This window comes from Haliotis rubra, unplaced genomic scaffold, assembly GCF_003918875.1.
Source record: "Haliotis rubra isolate DU_JTF1 unplaced genomic scaffold, ASM391887v1 Scf559, whole genome shotgun sequence".
Classification (NCBI taxonomy): domain Eukaryota; kingdom Metazoa; phylum Mollusca; class Gastropoda; order Lepetellida; family Haliotidae; genus Haliotis; species Haliotis rubra.
Window position 1 is genome coordinate 334,480 of NW_025767256.1, and position 22,314 is coordinate 356,793.

The window sequence follows — 22,314 nt, forward strand, 5'->3', positions numbered from 1 at the left end:
CCAGCAATATCACGGCAGGGGACACCAGAAATAGGCTTCACGCATTGTACCCATATTGGGAATCGAACCCGGATCTTTGACGTGACAAGCGAACGCTTTAACCACTAGGCTACCCCACCAACCCCAAGATTTGAATTGGGAAGAGGAGAAATGTCTCTTCATCAACATTTGGAAGATGTCAAGGACCTTTGATCAGTCATACGGGTGATGTAGAGCATCACCAACCTGAACAACAGGAAAGGGAAGTCGGTCCATCTGGTTTCTGAAACGTGTGCTCAGACAATTTAGGAAGTTAGGACCCATGCCGTAAATTGTAATGCTCAAAGTAATGCTGTTTCGTTGCAATAACAGAGATTCTAAGATGTCTAGCGGTGAGAACAATCGAAAAAAACAAACATTATCAGACAATAATGGTATAGTTTTTTGATGACGTAACAATTGAATGACGTTATCCCGTCACTGCGCCATTCTAGTCTGCCCCCTCGTAATCGAACCATTTTACATTACGTCACAATGTAAGCGCCGTCACGATGCATGTCAGTTGTCATCGCCTCGTACGGCCTCCTACAGTAAACTACACCGCTGCATCCAGTTTCTTGGTTTGCTGTTGCTTCACGCAGCTAACATCACTGGTGGAAACATTACGTTTATGTTTTACGACGGTTAAAATGTGTCATTTCGACTCACAAGTTTTCAGCGACACGGTAACGTTCGTAATGTTTACATTCCCACAATGCAATTGTGGAATGTCTCTTGACTACTCAACTTCCTCTGGATGTACTGATCTAACCTTACGCTGGTAGTAGAAATGCAACGTTCATATTGCCCCATATGGTTTACTTTAATGACAGATGTAATTAAAATAATTCAGAGAAGATATTTAATCCGAACTAAACCGTCATCAAACTGTTATCATTTGGTTTTTTTCTGGTAACGTTCGTCTTAACGTAGGGGGCAGACACATCAATAGAACAGCGCGCCAGTTAGCCCTGTGCGAGGATTCTTAATTTAGGTCACCGACACCGTCGTTTTGTTTTCTGCCTTAAATTAATCGTAATTATCTTTATAAAGTATTAAATTTGGCATCTTAGAAAAGAAATACACTTCGCCCTACCACCATGTATAGTGTAATAAAACACACTTTCGCCCTGAACTATTATAACGTTAAAGCACTCGGACGAAAGCGTCCTCGTGCTTTAACTATAATAGTTCAGGGCAAAAGTGTGTTTTATTACACTATACATGGTGGTAGGGCGAAGTGTATTTCTTAACTCTATGTTTTAACGCAGGCGCATTATTATACAGGACTAAGACTTGATGACAATGGACAAGATGTTGAAAGATCTGGCCTCAAACCATCGAAGATTATATAGGCCTATTCCTATTCCATTTTGTTGTTTGGGTGGAGAGGACATAAGGGGGTTTACAGAGTAAAACGAGCTATGGCAATGCCATGATTGATGCAGCCGTCGTCACGGGTTCCTCCCTATGTGGAACCACCAGGTCACCTGGGCTAAGGACGAGGCCATGGATTCTTTTAGTAAATGTTTTAAAATAAACAAAAATATACTGGACACTTTCTGGAAGCACCAAACCACAGAATGGAGAACAAGGCGGTTTTTGTATTGTACACCAGATAATACGCCAGACCTTGGCCATTTCCACGGCCTTGATACCACCAGCAAAGCGTGTGATGCGGTGATAACTTCTTGACAAGAATTTGCTTGGCGTTGAAAAACGTCAGCCGTTTCGGGACATTTAATAATGACTCGAGATTATGCTCAGGTCGGGATACTAAGACTGTTTTCAGTGACGAATTGTCCAGGGGCCCGTTTCACAAAGCGATCGTAGCGCTACGACTGTCGTAAGTCTATGTTAAAGGATGGGAGTTACGACCACCTGAGCGCTACGACTGTCGTAAGTCTATGTTAGTATGGGAGTTACGAGCACCTTAGCGCAAGGATGGCTTTGTGAAAAGGGGCGCAGTTGTTTAGTTACGAGTGCATACGGGTTGTCCAACATTTGGGGTGAGTGAGTGAGCGAGAATGGTTTTACGCCGCTTTTAGCAATAATCCAGCAATATCACGGCGAGAGACACAAGAAATGGGCTTCACATATTGTACCCATGTGGGGAATCGAACCCGGGTCTTCGGCGTGACGAGCGAACGCTTTAATCACTAGGTTATCCCACCGCCCTGTCCAACATTTAGGCCTAATCTTGCTTTCATTGCGGCGTTAGGATGTGTCCTTGGGAAAGTTCAGACAGCCTGGCAGACAGAATGGACGGTACTCTTGTAACTTGTATTACTGACTGACTGACTGACTGACTGAGTTTGGTTTTACGCCGCTTTTAGCAATATTCCAGCAACATCACGGCGGGGGACACCAGAAATGGGCTTCACACATTGTACCATGTGGGGATTCGAACCCGGGTCTTCGGCGTGACAAGCCAACGCTTTAACCACTGGGCTACCCCACAGCCCCTGTAACTTGTATGAAGATAGTATGTATCAATGTATATCTTCAGTGTACGTTTCTATTGAAATGTCCACGTGTGGACAAACAAAAAGAAATAGAAGGAAACTCGAAAACATGTTGATTTACGTTTTTCTTCTCTATGTGGTGCATGCAATACACAACAATCAACAATAAGTATCAATACATCCACTGTTTGATTAACTTACCAAATTATTGTATATTTGCTTGTAGGATATAACAAGCCTGTTCACTCTCTCATTAACCATGCTGACAATAAATATTCATATCACACGGAATTGACTGATATTCCCTGTCACGTGACTTGGTTTGCTGAGTATACATGGATGAATAATGACGTTAATACTCCCAGTCCCCCGACTTGGTTTCACAAGAGTATGAACATGTGTGTTCAGGTGAGCGTGTGTTGATCATGAACAACGCTGAGTGGGCACAATGTCCATGTAGCGTTCATATTTGTTTGTTTGTCTGTTGGTTATCGCCACAGCAATATGGCGGCGATCTATAAATAATCGAGTCTTGACTAGACAACCCAGTCAGGCTCGCTGGTGGGAGGAACGTCCCTCGCAGTCGGGGAATGACTGACTGAGTTTGGTTTTACGCTGCTTTTAGCAATATTCCAGCAACATCACGGCGGGGGACACCAGAAATGGGCTTCACACATTGTACTCATGTGGGGAATCGAACTCGGCTCTTCGGCGTGACGAGCCAACGCTTTAGCCACTTGGCCACCCCACCGCCCCGTCGGGGAATGACTGATGCCATGCAATCAACCAAGTCACATGCCTCTAAACACAAGCCCATTCTAATCCAGGTTATCCAAGGGATGACACGTCACTTTACATACACAAGCCGACGAACTGGTTGTATAAAAAACATTTATTCTTCTTCATAAAGAATGACAATGATACACTAGACATGAATCTCATCTGATCCGAAAATATACAACACCTCTCACAGCTCAATCTCAAAATAAACAGAGTTATCTCCCCTACACCAAACCAAAATTTCAACACTTTGGCTGGCAGGTTTTATACTTTATTCGATCAACGAAGTATCAAAGCTCTTCTGTGATGTGAAAGCAAGCAATTGGTGGTCATTTAGCATCATACGAAAAGGGAAATACTACAGCCTGCTCATCAGCCTGGATAAAACAAACAAGCAGTGACAATATAGGATATGCTGTCTCTGTAAAAAGGAAAACTAAAGGTGAGCAGGACTCTCCTCTGAAACACTGTCTTTGTGCCTCGACTGGGATCCCATGCTAGAAGGGACTAGCCTTCAAGCTCTTTTGCCCGGTTAAGGGACTCACTGTGGAATACTCTCAGATGGGCCTCTTTTCATTCAAAACAAATTGGTTCTGATTATTCTTTGAAGTGCTGTGTGAAGCAGACACCCTGTCAATCGTTTGTAATGATCAGCAGTTATACCAAATGTGCTAAACAAATTACTTTAGAGACAGGTTAGTGTTTGAACCAGCTGAGTCAAACTTGCTGGGGTTGTCCCATTGCCAAGCAAAGACCCCTTTAACCAGAAATTATAACATGGACCACAGTCACAGCAACAAGACTAGTTTGAGGAGTGAGCTGCTGGGTAATAAAAGTAAAAAGGTAATATGAAAATGAAAGCAAAACACTTCTTTGGTGGTGAAGACATGACACAAGTTACCTCCCTTACGTCAAGGTCATTTTAACAATGAAGGCAAAATGAAACATTGTCAGCGTTCCCATTATGAAATGCTACTTGTTGGTGATTTCCCCAAGCATGGACATAATGCTTCTTACTTGTGCTCTTTCTCAGCATAAGGAAATGAACATCTAACCATGTTTTTCCTCTGATGACAAATTTCTTACCATGCCATTGTGTAATGGAGGGCAGAAGCATTTTACATAAGGGAGGTAACTGCTGAGCAGAAGGAAAAAGTGAGACAGAAACTTTAATACTGGAGACAAGATGGAAGACCGCTGTGCAGAGTTGTCTCCCTTCAGAGTTGTACACTTTTCAACTTAGAGGTTTACATGGGTGTCAACATGATAATGGTTAGAGGTGTAACAATTCAACACAATACTGTGTAGTAGTGGAACATAGTGGAACACAGAAATGTCGCTTCTTTAACAAAGCGGGTCCAGGGTACTTATCCTCATAGCACAGAGACACAATACCCTGCATTAGGGAGGATGATGTCAAATCGTAAGAAGTGAACTGTTAAAATGGTAGTTTAAGTGAGTTCAGTTTCATAACTTTGCTTTAGTTGTGCCTTTAGCCACCACTGACACACACTGAATTGTATTGTTACATCACTAGCATAGGTAATAAATGTATGAGCCTGGGAACAGTGTCGTGGTCACAGTAGAAGCATTGTGGCCTTACAATCATATAGTTAAGATACACAACATTGCCCATATCCAAAACCAGGCCTAGAAGACTGTTGTGGGCCAAGTTTCCTTAGCTAAAACATCAGGGCCACCCATACACCAACCCTTGAAACAAACCAAGCTGACCATACCTACGGGTTTGTTTAGAAAGGTGGACTGCTGGACTGACTGACTGACTGAGTTTGGTTTTACGCCGCTTTTAGCAATATTCCAGCAACATCACGGCCGGGGACACCAGAAATGGGCTTCACACATTGTACCCATGTGGGGATTCGAACCCGGGTCTTCGGCGTGACGAGCCAACGCTTTAACCACTAGGCTACCCCACCGCCCCTGGACTGCTGGAGAACAAGGAACCAAATGTTCCTATAAATGGACATATGGTATGTGTGGAAGAGTGAATAAGAAAACTGGGCCCACAACCTTTCCTTACAGATAACAGACGCCAGCAGCCAATAGAATTGAGCCCTTGAAAAGCTAAAAGGTCAAGAATTCATAGGACTGGAAAAGGCTTACAAATGAGCCAATCCATACATAAACTTTATGCAGGAGCATGTTTGTAACTTTATCCGTTATATATGTGTTAATATTGCATTCATGTGATATATACCTTCTCATAAACATAGTTTGACAGATGTTGGAGTTACATTGCAATGACCTTTGCCTTCCTTGACCTCCTCTCCCGGATTCTGATGCAGGTCAAAAGGCCAATGCTAAAAACTGAAGCATACATGCAGCTGTGGGTTCCAGATCACACGTGTGTGAGCTGTGTCCAGCTATATCCAGGGACAAACACACAAGGAAGAATCCAAGAATAAGGAAATAAATTACATGTCTTCAAAACATTCAAATCAAGATCATATTATATACACATGAGATAAGATACAGTGAGATGGTAGGGGCGTCACATGGGGTGTGATATAATAGGTATAAAAGGATGGGATACGTAGCTATCACCATCTTGCGCCACCCCACTAGTGGTAGTGGATGTATGTACACGAATGGGTTAACACAGAAGGAGAGTATAAAACACTCTGTACCCAAGAGGGTAGTGATAGGCTTGTGTCATCGTGGCTATGTGGTACGAAATGTATCTCACACTACAATAAACTTGGGATATATCCTCCTCTCGAGACAACAGCCATTTGTATTTATCCAAATTAAATCCAAATGAATAAAATTTCATAGTGAACTACTAGAATGATGGCTTTTTTCTCTACACACTTATTTCCCAAAATGAGTATGACTTTCTTATAACACAGTACTAACCCTTGTCAAAAATCTTAATAAACCAATCATTAACCTATATTTTTATCATTACGTCTTATACACTAATTAGGTCATATACTGACTGAGTTTGGTTTTACGCCTCTTTTAGCAATATTCCAGCAACATCACGGCGGGGGACACCAGAAATGGGCTTCACACATTGTGCCCATGTGGGGATTCGAACCCGGGTCTTCGGCGTGACGAGCCAACGCTTTAACCATTAGGCTACCCCAACGCCCCAATTAGGTCATATAATCCAATCATGTGCTATTGCCTGTTATACCATGGATACCATAGAAATACAAACACATCTTATCACTCAACACCATCCAAGTTGCATCAAATGTTCTGTGAAAACGTCAAACAATAATCCTTAGATGAAATCAACACTCAGAAAATGGAGACCTGGAAAAAAATGTGATTGTTTATGAAATATAATGGAAGAATCATCTACTATGCTTCCATTTTTTTATACACCTGGAGAAAGATTAAGCACAACTTATCAATCTGTGGAGAAAACATTTCAATCTACTAGCCAATAAACGTGTATCTTGGCAAAATAACAGCAGATATTGGTCTTAGTGCATGGACCGGTACCAGACAATCTAATACCAGAAGAATGTTTCCAAGAGGGTTTGGGACTAGTGGATAAAGTCGCAGAATGAAGCTTACCCTGTCTCTTTTCCACTGCGAAGGAACAACACACTGATGTGAAAATGACACGAATTATCTGACAGGGTTGCTGTTTCACGTCCTTTCATTTTCTTCCCATTTCTTTTTCGCATCATACAACTCAAACTCATCTTGTAGACAATTTTCAGATGGTATTGTTTTGTTTTTTTCAGCGCCAGTTTTCAAAATAAGTGAGTTTGGTTTTAGGTTACTTTGAGCAATATTCAAGAAGTATCAAGGCAGGGGACACCAGAAATACATTTTACCCATGAAGGGATCGGAACCTGGGTCACACGAGCGACACTTTAACCCCTAGGCTACCTACGAGATCACTGTCATATGTACATCTACTATCAGTATATACAAAAAATATCAGCCTGGTGCTTAACCTTTTCCAGGAATATATTGGATACAGATGATGAGAAAACAGCTCTCTAAGTCTTTCTTTCAATACAAAGCCAACTACTGTAATGTTAGTGAAAATAAGAGACAATAACACGCCCCGCCCATGTAGTAATTACTGTATATCCCGTGTTTAATGTTGTGTGATAACAAGCAATTATGGAATCTGAGGATCAACTGTTAATAGAAGGCAAATGAACATAGAAGGTACATAACAAGGTACATGGTAGTGACTCGGTCTGCGTATATATGAAGAATCCATCTACAAAACTAGGGTGCTGATGTATTTAAATCAGGAGCAACTGGCTATAAAGAAAGATAACCAACAGCAAAAATGAAATAAAAGTTTCTCAATTATTTTTGCTGAAACATTACAGCAGCATTCTACAGGAACCATGCAAAGCGATGATTGGCTGTGTTAGTAACCAATGGGAATGGTGAACCATCTGTCAATCACAGCACTGCAACCAGTGTCAGCCAATAGAATTTGTGATAGCATTTATGTACTTTGTAATAATCCCCACAGGATCAAGGTATTAAGATCACTGTGGCAGTCTTTATTGAATAAAAGAATTGTTTCTAAAAACTTCTACAAAACAGTAGTGCTTCATGAATCACTAGTTCTATCACACATGAAGCTAATAAATTAATTATCTCATTCTATGCATATATATGTATACATAATAAACACCACAGAGATTATTACAATACTTCAATGAAAAATATACACATATATTTGAAATTGATAATTAAACTTTGGTAATATTTCTCCTTATCTGTCCTTCATTGAAAAGATTGGTATAAAATATAGGTGAAAGCATGCCTGATACCCACTGTGTATGTCACATGAATGTTTGATTGACAGGACATGCAACCAATCAGCACAAGGCATCATCCGACCCCTGGAGCTTCACACTAGCAGTAGGTCCAGTTTCATCACAGGCTAAACATTTAAACTTTTAATGAAAATAAATTTTAATACTACTTTCTAAACTCACACTGGTTCATCAGATCATTTAACTGGAATTATCTCTTACAGAAACAAGTCTTATCAAAACAGAACATCAACAAAATACAGCAGGATAAAAAATCAATGGAAATTGATTCAAATTGCAATAAATTAATTTGCATTAAAAACTGAAGCATTTCCTATGGTTAGATATCTAGGTATGCGAGTACATGTTGCTATGATAACAAAGTACATGTTGCTAAAGTAACAACATCACCTGTAGTACTCGTCTCGATCATAGTAGGGAACCCCCGAACTGGAACAGAAACGTCAGGTGAGAACGGGTTAACCAGTGACCGCCACACGGCACAATACAAACATACTGGTAACATTGTAGCAAAATATGGGATGCAATGAAACTCACTGTGGCAGATGGTTGGTGTGATATGAGAGTTATTCACTGGTGTGGCTGGTATGTCCACTAGCATGGCACAGGGACAGTGTGTGGTTTATATGAGGTTCCCAACACGATGGGATACAGTTCTACATCACCTAGCTGCCTTGGCGTATTTGGATAGCAAACACTTACACCAGACTGTATATTTAATTGCTGTATCATTGTGCCTATATCAATTCATTGAGAAAAATATATTCTAAAATTTGAAACAATTTGATAAATCAGTGGAATTCCTATGACACATAGCTGATTGTTCCTGTAGAGAGTTTCATTGCATGGTTATCTCCCCTTATTAGCAGGGGTGTTGGATTGGATGTATGCACAGAATCAGATCCCAGCGATCACTGAGCCCTGACTCTGTCCAAGTAGAATGTTCAGTACTGACTATGCACGAGGCTGCATCTCGTATCGTTGTGCTTGTCGGCTATTTTTTGCACCCTGTTTATTGTTGTTATGACGATGATGATTCTTGCCATGCCCAGGGGCTGGGGGTCCGCCATGGGCTGCACTGCTGTAGGGTGGTGGAGGATCCTGCAGGGATACAGATAAGAGTCAGAACAGTTTTAGTTGTCAGCAGGACATACATGACTTGACTAATCAAGCACATCACAGAGTGACCAATTTGGAGACCCCTACAAAATCTGAAAATGTTCTTTGATTGCTGGACCTGTGAAGATCCCGGTTAGAATTGGTCTGCAGTAACCAATGCTTGTCGTAAGAGGTGACTAATGGGTTCGGGTGGTCAGGCTTGCTGACTTGGTTGACACGTTATTACATCCAATTGCATAGATTGATGCTCATACTTTTGATCACTGGATTGTCTGGTCCAGACCCGTTTATTTACAGACCACCGCCATATAGCTGGAATATTGCTGAGTGAGGTGTTAAACAAGAAACCAACCAACCAATCTTTGATGGCTGCTTATGACAAATTAGTAACATAACACAATCAGAGTAAGTCATAGCATCAGATAACCACATCCATACAGTTCCTGCAAGCAATTACAATCCCTGGGACCTGTTCTAACTCTGGATAGGAAGAAAAGCAAGAGAATCCTATTGGGAACATGTCCTACCTGGAATCTCCACAGACAGACAAGCAACAGAATCCTTTTGGGAACCTGACCTACCTGGAATCTCCACAGGGAACCTGTCCTACCTGGAATCTCAACAGAGACAGACAAGCAACAGAATCCTGTTGGGAACCTGTCCTACCTGGAATCTCAACAGACAAGCAACAGAATCCTATTGACAAGGAATCAACAGAATCCTATTGGGAACCTGTCCTACCTGGAATCTCCACAGACAGACAAGCAACAGAATCCTATTGGGAACCTGTCCTACCTGGAATCTCCACAGACAGACAAGCAACAGAATCCTATTGGGAACCTGTCCTACCTGGAATCTCCACAGACAGACAAGCAACAGAATCCTATTGGGAACCTGTCCTACCTGGAATCTCCACAGACAGACAAGCAACAGAATCCTATTGGGAACCTGTCCTACCTGGAATCTCCACAGACAGACAAGCAACAGAATCAGAACCTGTCCTACCTGGGAACCTGACAAGCAACAGAATCCTGTTAGAACCTCCTGGACAGAGACCTGACCTACCTGGAATCTCCACAGACAAGCAACAGAATCCTATTGGGAACCTGTCCTACCTGGAATCTCCACAGACAGACAAGCAACAGAATCCTATTGGGAACCTGTCCTACCTGGAATCTCCACAGACAGACAAGCAACAGAATCCTATTGGGAACCTGTCCTACCTGGAATCTCCACAGACAGACAAGCAACAGAATCCTATTGGGAACCTGTCCTACCTGGAACCTCCACAGACAGAATCAAGCAACAGAATCCAGAATCCTTGGGAACCTGTCCTACCTGGAATCTCCACAGACAGACAAGCAACAGAATCCTATTGGGAACCTGTCCTACCTGGAATCTCCACAGACAGACAAGCAACAGAATCCTATTGGGAACCTGTCCTACCTGGAATCTCCACAGACAGACAAGCAACAGAATCCTATTGGGAACCTGTCCTACACCTGGAATCTCCTGGAATCTCCAGACAGACAAGCAACAGAATCCTATTGGGAACCTGTCCTACCTGGAATCTCCATAGGGAGACAAGCAACAATTTACCTGTCCTGCCTGACTCCACAGACAGACAAGCAACAGACTCCTGGGGACCTGTCCTATCTGGAATCTCCATAAGGAGACTAGCAATACAATCCCTGGGGACCAGTTCTATACTAGCCAATCCTGGGGACCAGTTCTATAACCCCAATTCTCCAAAGGAAGAAAAGCAATAGATCTTGGGAACCTTTTCTAACCTGTTAACTCCACAGGGAGACAAGTAACAGAATCCTGGAGCTCTGTTCTGACATGAAATCCACATGACAGGAAGTTGAACCAAATCATATTAAACACTGTCCATTCTTGAATAACACTGTTACAACAAACCATTCGGTCTTCATCACATTCATAACATGGGGTTCAAAACCATTCCTAAATTAGTTAAAGTTAATCCTGAAACTCACAACTAAAACAGGATTGCAGGTTTCCAACAGAGTCTGAATCCAAGCACCTGCTAGCTTAAAAACTTGCATCCCTTTTCTTCAGGATGAGTTTGTCTCTGGGTAACATTTCGGACTTACCCAGAGAATAATATTTTTGGTCACCAACGTGGTACAATGTTAAACAATGCTACTTACATGTACAGGTACTGAGCGAGCCTGTGGTTTGTTTCCCTGGTTACCATGTCGTCGTGGTAATGTTAGCTTCCTGGCAGCAGGTTTCCGTGGGTTGCTGCTGGGTGTGTGGACGGCACAGACCTTGATGAACACTCCCATGACCACCACCAGACCGATGCCCATTAACATCACTGCCCACCAGTTCACCTGAAGGTCAAGGTCATGGGTGTATGTTTGGAAATAGCAACGAGATAAGCGTCAAGTAACAATAACTTATTTGGACCTGGGAAGAGGTGGATATTAAACTCCATCAGAAAAACAGTAAACAAAACATAAATTTGTATTAAAATAAATCCCAATTTCACAGAATCGACCAAAATGAAAACATTAAATTATCCAGTTTTGAGAGGGTATGTGGGGTGGGGGTTTGTAATTGTAGTCTAGTGGTTAAAGCATTTGCTCGTCACGCCAATGACCCAGGTTCCATTCCTCACATGGGTACGATGGGTAAAGCCCATTTCTTGTGTTCCCCGCCATGATATTGCTGGAATATTGCCAAAAGTGGCACAAAACCAAACTCTCTCACTCCAGCTTTGAGGAATATTTTGTCAACGATACTAAGTGCAGAGTTGTAGATCAACTCCTGAGATTGGAAAGTGGAACACCAAAGTCTCACATGACAGCCTGAAGTCTCTGTATTTGCAGTGTTCGCAGTATTCAGTGGCAAGGTCACAATGTGAGGATAAACAGGGAGTGAGTTTATTTTACGCCGCCCTCAGCAATATTCCAGCTATATGACAGCGGTCTGTAAACAGTCTGGACCAGACAATCCAATGATTGACACCATGAGCATCGATCTACACAATTGGGATGTGATGACATGTGTCAACCAAGTCAGCGAGCCTGACCATCCGATCCTGTAAGTCGCCTCTTACGACAAGCATGGGTTACTGAAGATCAATTCTAACCCGGATCTGAGGCTGAACAGAGACAGACATACAGGCATTATAATGACAGGCCATGACACTGTCAAACTCAGCCCATGCTGGACAACTATTCTTTAATTCTCATTTTTTGTAGATCCAGCAAATAATGGTCCAGTTGATAATCTAAAATCAAAGAGAGTGCGAACTGGGTTTCAAATTAGTACCCCATTGGCTACTTCTCAGCAATGAAGATGTTATCTGCTCTTGAGTGACAGGACTGTAATGCCTATTGGTGCCTGGCGAGAGCCTGGCGATGTCAAAGCATAACCTTGGAATTTACTACTAGAATAAACATGTGCCTTGTTGTAAATATGCATAGGTTTGAATCCTGGCCTTAAAGAACTATTACAAGATATTAAACATAGAAACAGTATTGTTATTGTGGACACAAAATGTTACAGTTGAATAAGTTTGCTTCGCTCTAGATAATGAATTTACATTACAATATAAAGGACCCATGAAATCCACAATCAAGTTTGGCTCAAGCTTCAGTGAGCAACAATATATACTACACTGGAAAACTGAGGATGCAGTAAGTACTTATTTTCGTAAGAATAGTTTGATGTATTTTAAACTTACCACAATCCAATCTCTGATAGACTGTAGAGTCTCAGGGTTAAAGATGAGGTTCTTCAACCGAGCAAGTGGACCATCAGCATCAACACCGCGACATCGGTGGAACACGTCGCAGTAGCCGCGGAAGTTATCGCATGGAGATCCTGAAACATAGACAAGCAATAAGCAATGTTTGAACAAGAAATAACAGAAAAAAATACATTTGGGAAGAAGGAATAACAGACCAGTATACTTGTGTGAAGAGGGAATAACAGACCAGCATACATTAGTAAAGAGGGAATAACAGACCCGCATACATTAGTGAAGAGGGAATAACAGACCAGTATACTTGTGTGCAGAGGGAATAACAGACCAGTATACATAAGTGAAGAAGGAATAGCAGACAAGCATACATTAGTAAAGAGGGAATAGCAGACCAGACATTAGTGAAGAGGGAATATACATGCATACATTAGTAAAGAGGGAATAACAGACAAGCATACATTAGTAAAGAAGACCAGTATACATTAGTGAATAAAAGGCCAGTATACTTGTGTGAAGAGGAATAAATAACAGACAAATACATTAGTAAAGAGGGAATAACAGACCAGTATACATTAGTGAAGAGGGAATAAAAGGCCAGTATACTTGTGTGAAGAGGGAATAGCAGACAAGCATACATTAGTAAAGAGGGAATAGCAGACAAGCATACATTAGTGAAGAGGGAATAAAAGGCCAGTATACTTGTGTGAAGAGGGAATAGCAGACAAGCATACATTAGTAAAGAGGGAATAACAGACCAGTATACATAAGTGAAGAGGGAATAAAAGGCCAGTATACTTGTGTGAAGAGGGAATAGCAGACAAGCACACATTAGTAAAGAGGGAATAACAGACCAGTATACATAAGTGAAGAGGGAATACAAGGCCAGTATATTTGTGTGAAGAGGGAATAGCAGACAGGCACACATTAGTGAAGAGGGAATAACAGACCAATATACTTGTTTGAAGAGGGAATAGCAGACAAGCACACATTAGTGAAGAGGGAATAAAAGGCCAGTATACTTGTGTGAAGAGGGAATAGCAGACAAGCATACATTAGTAAAGAGGGAATAACAGACCAGTATACATAAGTGAAGAGGGAATAAAAGGCCAGTATACTTGTGTGAAGAGGGAATAGCAGACCTGCAAATATTTGTGGAGAGGGAATAACAGACCAGTATACATGTGTTAAAAGGGAATAACAGACCTGCATACATATGTATAGGGGGACATGCATACATGAATGAACATAAGGGTAACATTCTTTCAGGGCGGTATCATTTGCAAAAGCCTGAGGTCTGCCATTAACAGGCTGACAAAAGAGGTCAGCTGAACAGACACTCGGCTTCTGCAAATAATACCCTGAAAAATCACCATTATTATAGTTAAAATGGAACAATTTGTAGCTTATCAAATCAGAAGAAATTTAGAAGCTGTATAAAAACAAACAACATGGGTCGCTGATTTACAAACTGTGATTCATAGAACGGAATGTATGATGACGTCACAAACAAGAAAGGCAACTCCAATGACGTCACGGGGCAGCAGAAAAGATATTAGGGAAACAACAGAAAAGATATTAGGGAAACAACAGAAAAGATATTAGGGAAACAACAGAAAAGATGTTAGGGAAACAACAGAAAAGACGTTAGGGAAACAACAGAAAAGACGTTAGGGAAACAACAGAAAAGATATTAGGGAAACAACAGAAAAGATGTTAGGGAAACAACAGAAAAGATATTAGGGAAACAACAGAAAAGATATTAGGGAAACAACAGAAAAGACGTTAGGGAAACAACAGAAAAGACGTTAGGGAAACAACAGAAAAGATATTAGGGAAACAACAGAAAAGATATTAGGGAAACAACAGAAAAAGATTAGGGAAACAACAGAAGATATTAGGGAAACAACAGAAAGACGTTAGGGAAACAACAGAAAAGCGTTAGGGAATTAGGGAAACAACAGAAAAAGATATTAGGGAAACAACAGAAAAGACGTTAGGGAAACAACAGAAAAAGGCGTTGGGAAACAAACAGAAAAGACGCTAGGAAACAACAGAAAGATATTAGGAAACAACAGAAAAGATATTAGGGGAAACAACAGAAAAGATGTTAGGGGAAACAACAAAAGGCGTTAGGAAACAACAGAAAGACGTTAGGGAAACAACAGAAAAGATATTAGGGAAACAACAGAAAAAGACGTTAGGGAATTAAGGAAACAACAGAAAGATATTAGGGGAACAACAGAAAGGCGTTAGGAAACAACAGAAAAGATGTTAGGAAACAACAGAAAAGACGTTAGGGAAACAACAGAAAAGATATTAGGGAAACAACAGAAAAGATATTAGGGAAACAACAGAAAAGATATTAGGGAAACAACAGAAAAGATGTTAGGGAAACAACAGAAAAGACGTTAGGGAAACAACAGAAAAGATATTAGGGAAACAACAGAAAAGATATTAGGGAGGAAACAACAGAAAAGACGTTAGGGAAACAACAGAAAAGACGTTAGGGAAACAACAGAAAAGATATTAGGGAAACAACAGAAAAGATATTAGGGAAACAACAGAAAAAGATGATATTAGGGGAAACAACAGAAAAGATATTAGGGAAACAACAGAAAGATGTTAGGGAAACAACAGAAAAGATGTTAGGGAAACAACAGAAAAGATATTAGGGAAACAACAGAAAAGATGTTAGGGAAACAACAGAAAAGACGTTAGGGAAACAACAGAAAAGATATTAGGGAAACAACAGAAAAGATATTAGGGAAACAACAGAAAAGACGTTAGGGAATTAGGGAAACAACAGAAAAGATATTAGGGAAACAACAGAAAAGATGTTAGGGAAACAACAGAAAAGACGTTAGGGAAACAACAGAAAAGACGTTAGGGAAACAACAGAAAAGATATTAGGGAAACAACAGAAAAGACGCTAGGGAAACAACAGAAAGATATTAGAAACAACAGAAAAGACGTTAGGGAAACAACAGAAAAGATATTAGGGAAACAACAGAAAAGATATTAGGGAAACAACAGAAAAGATATTAGGGAAACAACAGAAAAGATATTAGGGAAACAACAGAAAAGATATTAGGGAAACAACAGAAAAGATGTTAGGGAAACAACAGAAAAGATATTAGGGAAACAACAGAAAAGATATTAGGGAAACTACTGAAAAGATATTAGGGAAACAACAGAAAAGATGTTAGGGAAACAACAGAAAAGATATTAGGGAAACAACAGAAAAGACGTTAGGGAAACAACAGAAAAGACGTTAGGGAAACAACAGAAAAGACGTTAGGGAAATGCAGGCTGAAATTGAGTTATCATGTCAGGCAGAGTTTTAGCGACAATCACACATTTGTATAACAAATTAGACCATTTAGCTTCCAAAGTGACTAAGAAGGTGTGATATATTAGAACGAATGAAGAGCGACTTACCTGCAGGAAGCTGAATGCCGGGTATGGTAGAACTTGTGCCATTTTTCAATTTTTTCACATCATCCAATAGGGTCTTAAAAGCAAGATTTTCTGGCTTGTCAATCTCGGCTGAGTTGTAGGAGCTCACACAGGCAGATGTACTTGTTTTCCCTGCAACACATGTTTTATGTAGAGTGAGTTTAGTTTTACGCAGCTTTTAGCAATATTCCAGCAATATCACGGGAAGGCACACCATAAATGGGCTTCATATATTGTCGGCTTTCCATGTAGAGGCAAACACTACCAGTGTTGCTGCAAGGTACTGACCATTGTGGGTGCAACATGTGAAGCTCATATCTAGGTGTCCCTTGCCATGGTATAGCTGGAATATTGCTAACAGTGACGAAAGGCCTAACTCACTCACTCGCTCACTCTCTCACCATGGGTTACATTCAGTTTTTACAACTGTGATTATATATTTTTTTATTCAAAAGGATTTTGAAGAATTTGGGGTTGTTAAGATATGAAAAAATATACATGACTAACATTACATTAAATTTCTACGCAAATATAAAACCCGCAGCAATCTGACATCAGATTTGCTGCACTTTTCAACAGCATGTTAGTAGTTACCTTGAATGTTTTTTTAATGGAAGCAGTTGTAAACATCCAGGTAAATCAGACAGCCAGAAAATGTACAGAGTTGCTCAGTAGTGTATAGTCCGGTACTTACGACAGAGTTGCTCAGTAGTGTATAGTCCGGTACTTACGACAGAGTTGCTCAGTAGTGTATAGTCCGGTACTTACGACAGAGTTGCTCAGTGGTGTATAGTCCGGTACTTACGACAGAGTTACTCAGTAGTGTATAGTCCGGTACTTACAACAGAGTTGCTCAGTAGTGTATATTCCGGTACTTACGAAAGAGTTGCTCAGTAGTGTATATTCCGTACTTCACTTACCACATCGAAAAAGTTGCTCCTCTAGTGGTCCAGTTCTGGTACTTAGAGAAGTGACACAAAACAAAGCTCCTCTCTGGATGGTCCATTTCCGTCGGCAGAGGAAGTGAGAAAACACTCCTCCCAGCCAATCTTCTGACACACTGAGCCGATGCACTCCTGGACACAACACAAACAGCTTCATAAACAGATAATCATAGCACACAAATTCAAATTAAAGTAAAAGCAATGCAATTAATTAAACACATTCTGACTATTTTCAACCCTGACTATTTCTTCAACCCCTCAACCTTACCCTCTGGTCAGTTAGGACCAACCCAGTTCCGTCACCTCACCCTGACCCTCTGGTCAGTTCGGACACCCTCACCCAGTTCCGGACCCTCACCTCTGACCCAGTCTGGTCAGTTCGACACCCCAGTCACCCAGTTCTGACCACCTCACCCTGAGTTCGACACCCTCACCCTGGTCTGGTCGGTTCGGACACCCTCAACCCAGTTCCTGACCCCTCCTGGTCAGTTCGGACCCACCTCACCCTTCTGGTCGGTTCGACACCCTCAACCCACCGGACCCTCAACCCAGTTCCGTCACCCTCACCCTGACCCTCTGGTCAGTTCGGACACCCTCAACCCAGTTCCACGACCCTCACCATGACCCTTACCCTCACCCAGTTCCGTCACCCTCACCCTGACCCTCGGCCCAGTTCTGTTTCCCTGACCCTTACCCTCACCCAGACACTTACCCTCGGCCCAGTTCTGTGACCCTGATCCTTACCCTCGCCCAGTTCTGTGACCCTGACCCTTACCCTCTCCTCAGTTCTGTGACCCTGACCCTTACCCTCGCCCAGTTCTGTGACCCTGACCCTCTCCTCAGTTCTGTGGCCCTGACCCTGACCCTCTCCTCAGTTCTGAGACCCTCACCTTCACCCTTACCCTCTCCCCAGTTCTTAGATTCTCACCTTCACCCTTACCCTCTCCCCAGTGCAGTTCTGTGACCTTTACCCTCTCTACACAGTTCAATGACTCACCCCAATGGTACAAACTTGAGAGAAGCTGTTGCAGAAGGTGTTGTTTGCCTCCTTCTGTGGATCCGGACAGGCAGCCTTTGTTCCAGTGGCTTCAGTCAAGGGAGACAACAGCACAAGATGACAGCCTACTTCATGCATTGATTAAACTATTTATAGTTTGTTTCAATGGTTTCCTAAATTACTCAATTAACCAAGTCACCAAGCCAGACCACACAATCCACGCAATCAGATGTATGCAAAACAATAAAGGGAGGGGTGACAGTGTTGAATTAAGTGAGTGTAACTTTAAATATACTTTCAAATACTCTACTTGTCACCAGGGACCAGTCATGCCTTGTGGGCATAGGTGTGAAGATAGTTGAATCATCAGCAGAAATGATGTTCATAATATATTGTAATTCATGAAATTAATGTTTCACCAATTTAATGTGAGTGCGAGGGTCTAGTCTAAAATGCGTCACGAAATTAATGCGAGCTCAGGAATCTGTGTTGATGATAAAATGTGACACCTTGAATCTTTGGTGTTGTTCTTTTTCTTTTCACACTTGTTATTTACCAAATAACCTGAATTGAGCTTGTTAAGCAATGAATGAAAATGAGCTGACAATGTTTTGATTACACTGCAATGTTTGATCACGTGATTGCTTGCTACTACTTGTCTTATGACAACATTTATAAACGTAATCTGACTTGAAAGACACAAGTCATCTACCCAGGTACAACAAACAAGTGGCTGAAGAATGTCCGGTCTGGATGATGTGTGAAAAAAAAAAAAATAATAAGAAAGTAAGATTGTTTATTGATAACAACTTCTTTTATTATATATGATGCGACGTATCGGTATGGATTCTTATACCGTTGTCAAGCAAGACAACGGTATAAGAGTCCATACCGAAACATCGCATCATATATAATAAAAGAAGTTGTTATCCATAAACAATCTTACTTTCTTATTAGTCACCAACTTCTAAATGCCAATCAAACTGGCTGATGTGCTTGAGTGACTTTAAACAATGACCAGTGATTGTAACCAGTGATAATTATGTGGCTTGAGATACCTGTAATGAGGAAGTGACCTGTATTGGTGTAATGTGTAGTGTCAACAGATTTACGTTTTCTGTCTTTCATTAAGTTCTCAAAAGTAGACATGATCAGACTGAAATGCGTCATTATAATAATGCGAGAAGAGTACAGACGCATTTTTCGCATTAATAAAATGCTCGCATTCATTTCATTATTTACAGTATTCAAATTGTACATGCTCTAGAAAAGGATATTCGCATGTTGAATCCTTGGAGCAGTCATCTTTCTTCTTGCACAGGTTGCCAGTCTGAAAGGTACAGTCCTTTTGCAGCAGGGCCCGGCTGTTGGACTGAAAAACAAACATCACAATCAAACATCTCGTTATCAGCGTTTGTCAAACATTCAACTATCATTGTTTGTCAAACATTCAACTATCATTGTTCGTCAAACATTCAACTATCATTGTTTGTCAAACGTTCAACCATCATCGTTCGTCAAACGTTCAACCATCATTGTTTGTCAAACATCCAACTATCATTGTTCGTCAAACATCCAACTATCATTGTTCGTCAAACGTTCAACCATCATTGTTCGTCAAACATTCAACTATCATTGTTTGTCAAACGTTCAACCATCATCGTTTGTCAAACATTCAACCATTATTGTTTGTCAAACATCCAACTATCATTGTTTGTCAAACATTCAACTATGATTGTTCATCAATCATTCAACAATCATCGTTCGTCAAACGTTCAACCATCATCGTTCGTCAAACATTCAACCATCATTGTTTGTCAAACATCCAACTATCATTGTTCGTCAAACATTCAACCATCATCGTTTCAACCATCATCGTTCGTCAAACATCCAACTGTCAGCTCTCGTCAAACATCCATCTACTATACGTTAAACAAGTAGCTCTCATACTAATCAAACAATATACCTATCATTTCACAATACAAATTATTATTCCTTAAACACAGTATCTGAACAACTTAAATCAATTTGCTGAGACAATCAGCTTGACCGAACCGAATCTCCCTTTAGACAGTGCGTACCTGCAGCTTTTGCCGGGACGCAGCTTGCACTCACTGCCCTCGGTGCTGCCTTTACCGTAGCAGCAGGCGTCAGTTTGGTCACAGTCACTGGCGACAAAAATCTGCAAATAGCCACACTTTGTCGCCTCCTCCCTTCCTCTGTGATGCCACCACATTGCGATCGCCTCAAAGGCAGACTTAGAGGCTGCATGGACGTACAAGGACGGTTAAAACATATTAATTAATCTCATAAATGACATAGTCAAAACTTGTTATACATTCTAAACAAGAGTCATCAGAAGATGACATATCCCCCCAAAATTGCCACATAAATATAAATAGTACACTATCATTTACTAATACCCAACAGCTTTCTTATATTTGAAAATTTTACGGACTCCACCAAAAAAGTTCTTTAAGAAACTATCATCAAAATTTTGACACAGTTCACTATTTGTTACGAGGGAGGAGTGCAGAGAAAGGGACAGCCAGGTGGGCGAGAAAGGATGGAGACGGCACAGCACAGGCTAAAAAATCAATAACTTGGTGGGCACTTGTGCACATGCTACTCTAATAGTTTCTTAAAGAACTTTTTTGGTGGAGTCCGGAAAATTTTCAAATATAAGAAAGCTGTTGGTTATTAGTCAATGATAAACATGGGTACTATTTATATTTAGGTGGCAATTTTGTACAATGATAAAATTTGCAATTCATCGGTCCGTTTCTGACTCAAACGGACTGTATATCCCACCGCATTACATGCCGGTGGGATAAAAAGGCAGATGATCAAAACTGTTACAACCAGAACCTTCCTGAACATGGACAGATGATCAACACTGTTACAACCCGAACCTTCCTGAACATGGACAGATGATCAACACTCTTACAACCCGAACCTTCCTGAACATGGACAGATGATCAACATTCTTACAACCCGAACCTTCCTGAACATGGACAAACAATCAACACTCTTACAACCCGAACCTTCCTGAACATGGACAGGTAATCAACACTGTTACAACCCGAACCTTCCTGAACATGGACAGATGATCAACACTCTTACAACCCGAACCTTCCTGAACATGGACAAACAATCAACACTCTTACAACCCGAACCTTCCTGAACATGGACGGGTGATCAACACTCTTACAACCAGAATCTTCCTGAACATGGACAGATGATCAACACTCTTACAACCTGAACCTTCCAGAACATGGACTGATGATTGACACTGTTACAACCAGAACCTTCCTGAACATGGACAGATGATCAACACTCTTACAACCCGAACCTTCCTGAACATGGACAGATGATTGACACTGTTACAACCAGAACCTTCCTGAACATGGACAGATGATCAACACTGTTACAACCAGAACCTTCCTGAACATGGACAGATGATCAACACTGTTACAACCCGAACCTTCCTGAACATGGACAGATGATCAACACTGTTACAACCGAATCTTCCTGAACATGGACAGATGATCAACACTGTTACAACCGGAATCTTCCTGAACATGGACAGATGATCAACACTGTTACAACCGGAATCTTCCTGAACATGGACAGATGATCAACACTCTTACAACCAGAACCTTCCTTAACATGGACAGGTGATCAACACTCTTACAACCCGAACCTTCCTGAACATGGACAGGTGATCAACACTCTTACAACCCGAACCTTCCTGAACATGGACAGATGATCAACACTCTTACAACCCGAACCTTCCTGAACATGGACAGGTGATCAACACTCTTACAACCCGAACCTTCCTGAACATGGACAGGTGATCAACACTCTTACAACCCGAACCTTCCTGAACATGGACAGATGATCAACACTCTTACAACCAGAACCTTCCTGAACATGGACAGGTGATCAACACTCTTACAACCCAAACCTTCCTGAACATGGACAGATGATCAACACTCTTACAACCAGAACC

At 41.2% G+C, this 22,314-nt stretch overlaps 1 protein-coding gene and 1 long non-coding RNA gene across 3 annotated transcripts in view; one reads left to right on the forward strand and one right to left on the reverse strand.

Moving 5' to 3' along the window:
* The first annotated feature begins 5,771 nt into the window (after positions 1-5,771).
* LOC124253927 lies at positions 5,772-6,497 on the forward strand. The gene is made up of 2 exons (XR_006892344.1): positions 5,772-6,210; positions 6,387-6,497. It is a non-coding gene; the product is annotated as an uncharacterized LOC124253927 (long non-coding RNA).
* LOC124253926 (disintegrin and metalloproteinase domain-containing protein 10-like) overlaps positions 6,387-22,314 on the reverse strand; it is a 63,771-nt gene continuing 47,843 nt past the window's right edge. Inside the window, exons 11-20 of one of the 2 annotated variants that reach the window (XM_046687775.1) lie at positions 20,384-20,567; positions 19,580-19,674; positions 18,303-18,387; positions 17,334-17,437; positions 16,344-16,502; positions 12,885-13,024; positions 11,341-11,526; positions 9,006-9,151; positions 8,441-8,479; positions 6,387-6,545 (exon numbers count right to left, since the gene is read on the reverse strand). In XM_046687775.1, the coding sequence (XP_046543731.1) occupies positions 6,524-6,545; positions 8,441-8,479; positions 9,006-9,151; positions 11,341-11,526; positions 12,885-13,024; positions 16,344-16,502; positions 17,334-17,437; positions 18,303-18,387; positions 19,580-19,674; positions 20,384-20,567 (1,160 nt within the window). In that variant the 3' untranslated portion in view covers positions 6,387-6,523. Of the gene's footprint in view, positions 6,546-7,269; positions 8,480-9,005; positions 9,152-11,340; positions 11,527-12,884; positions 13,025-16,343; positions 16,503-17,333; positions 17,438-18,302; positions 18,388-19,579; positions 19,675-20,383; positions 20,568-22,314 lie in introns of those variants that run through there. The other variant, XM_046687776.1, reaches the window with a different exon arrangement.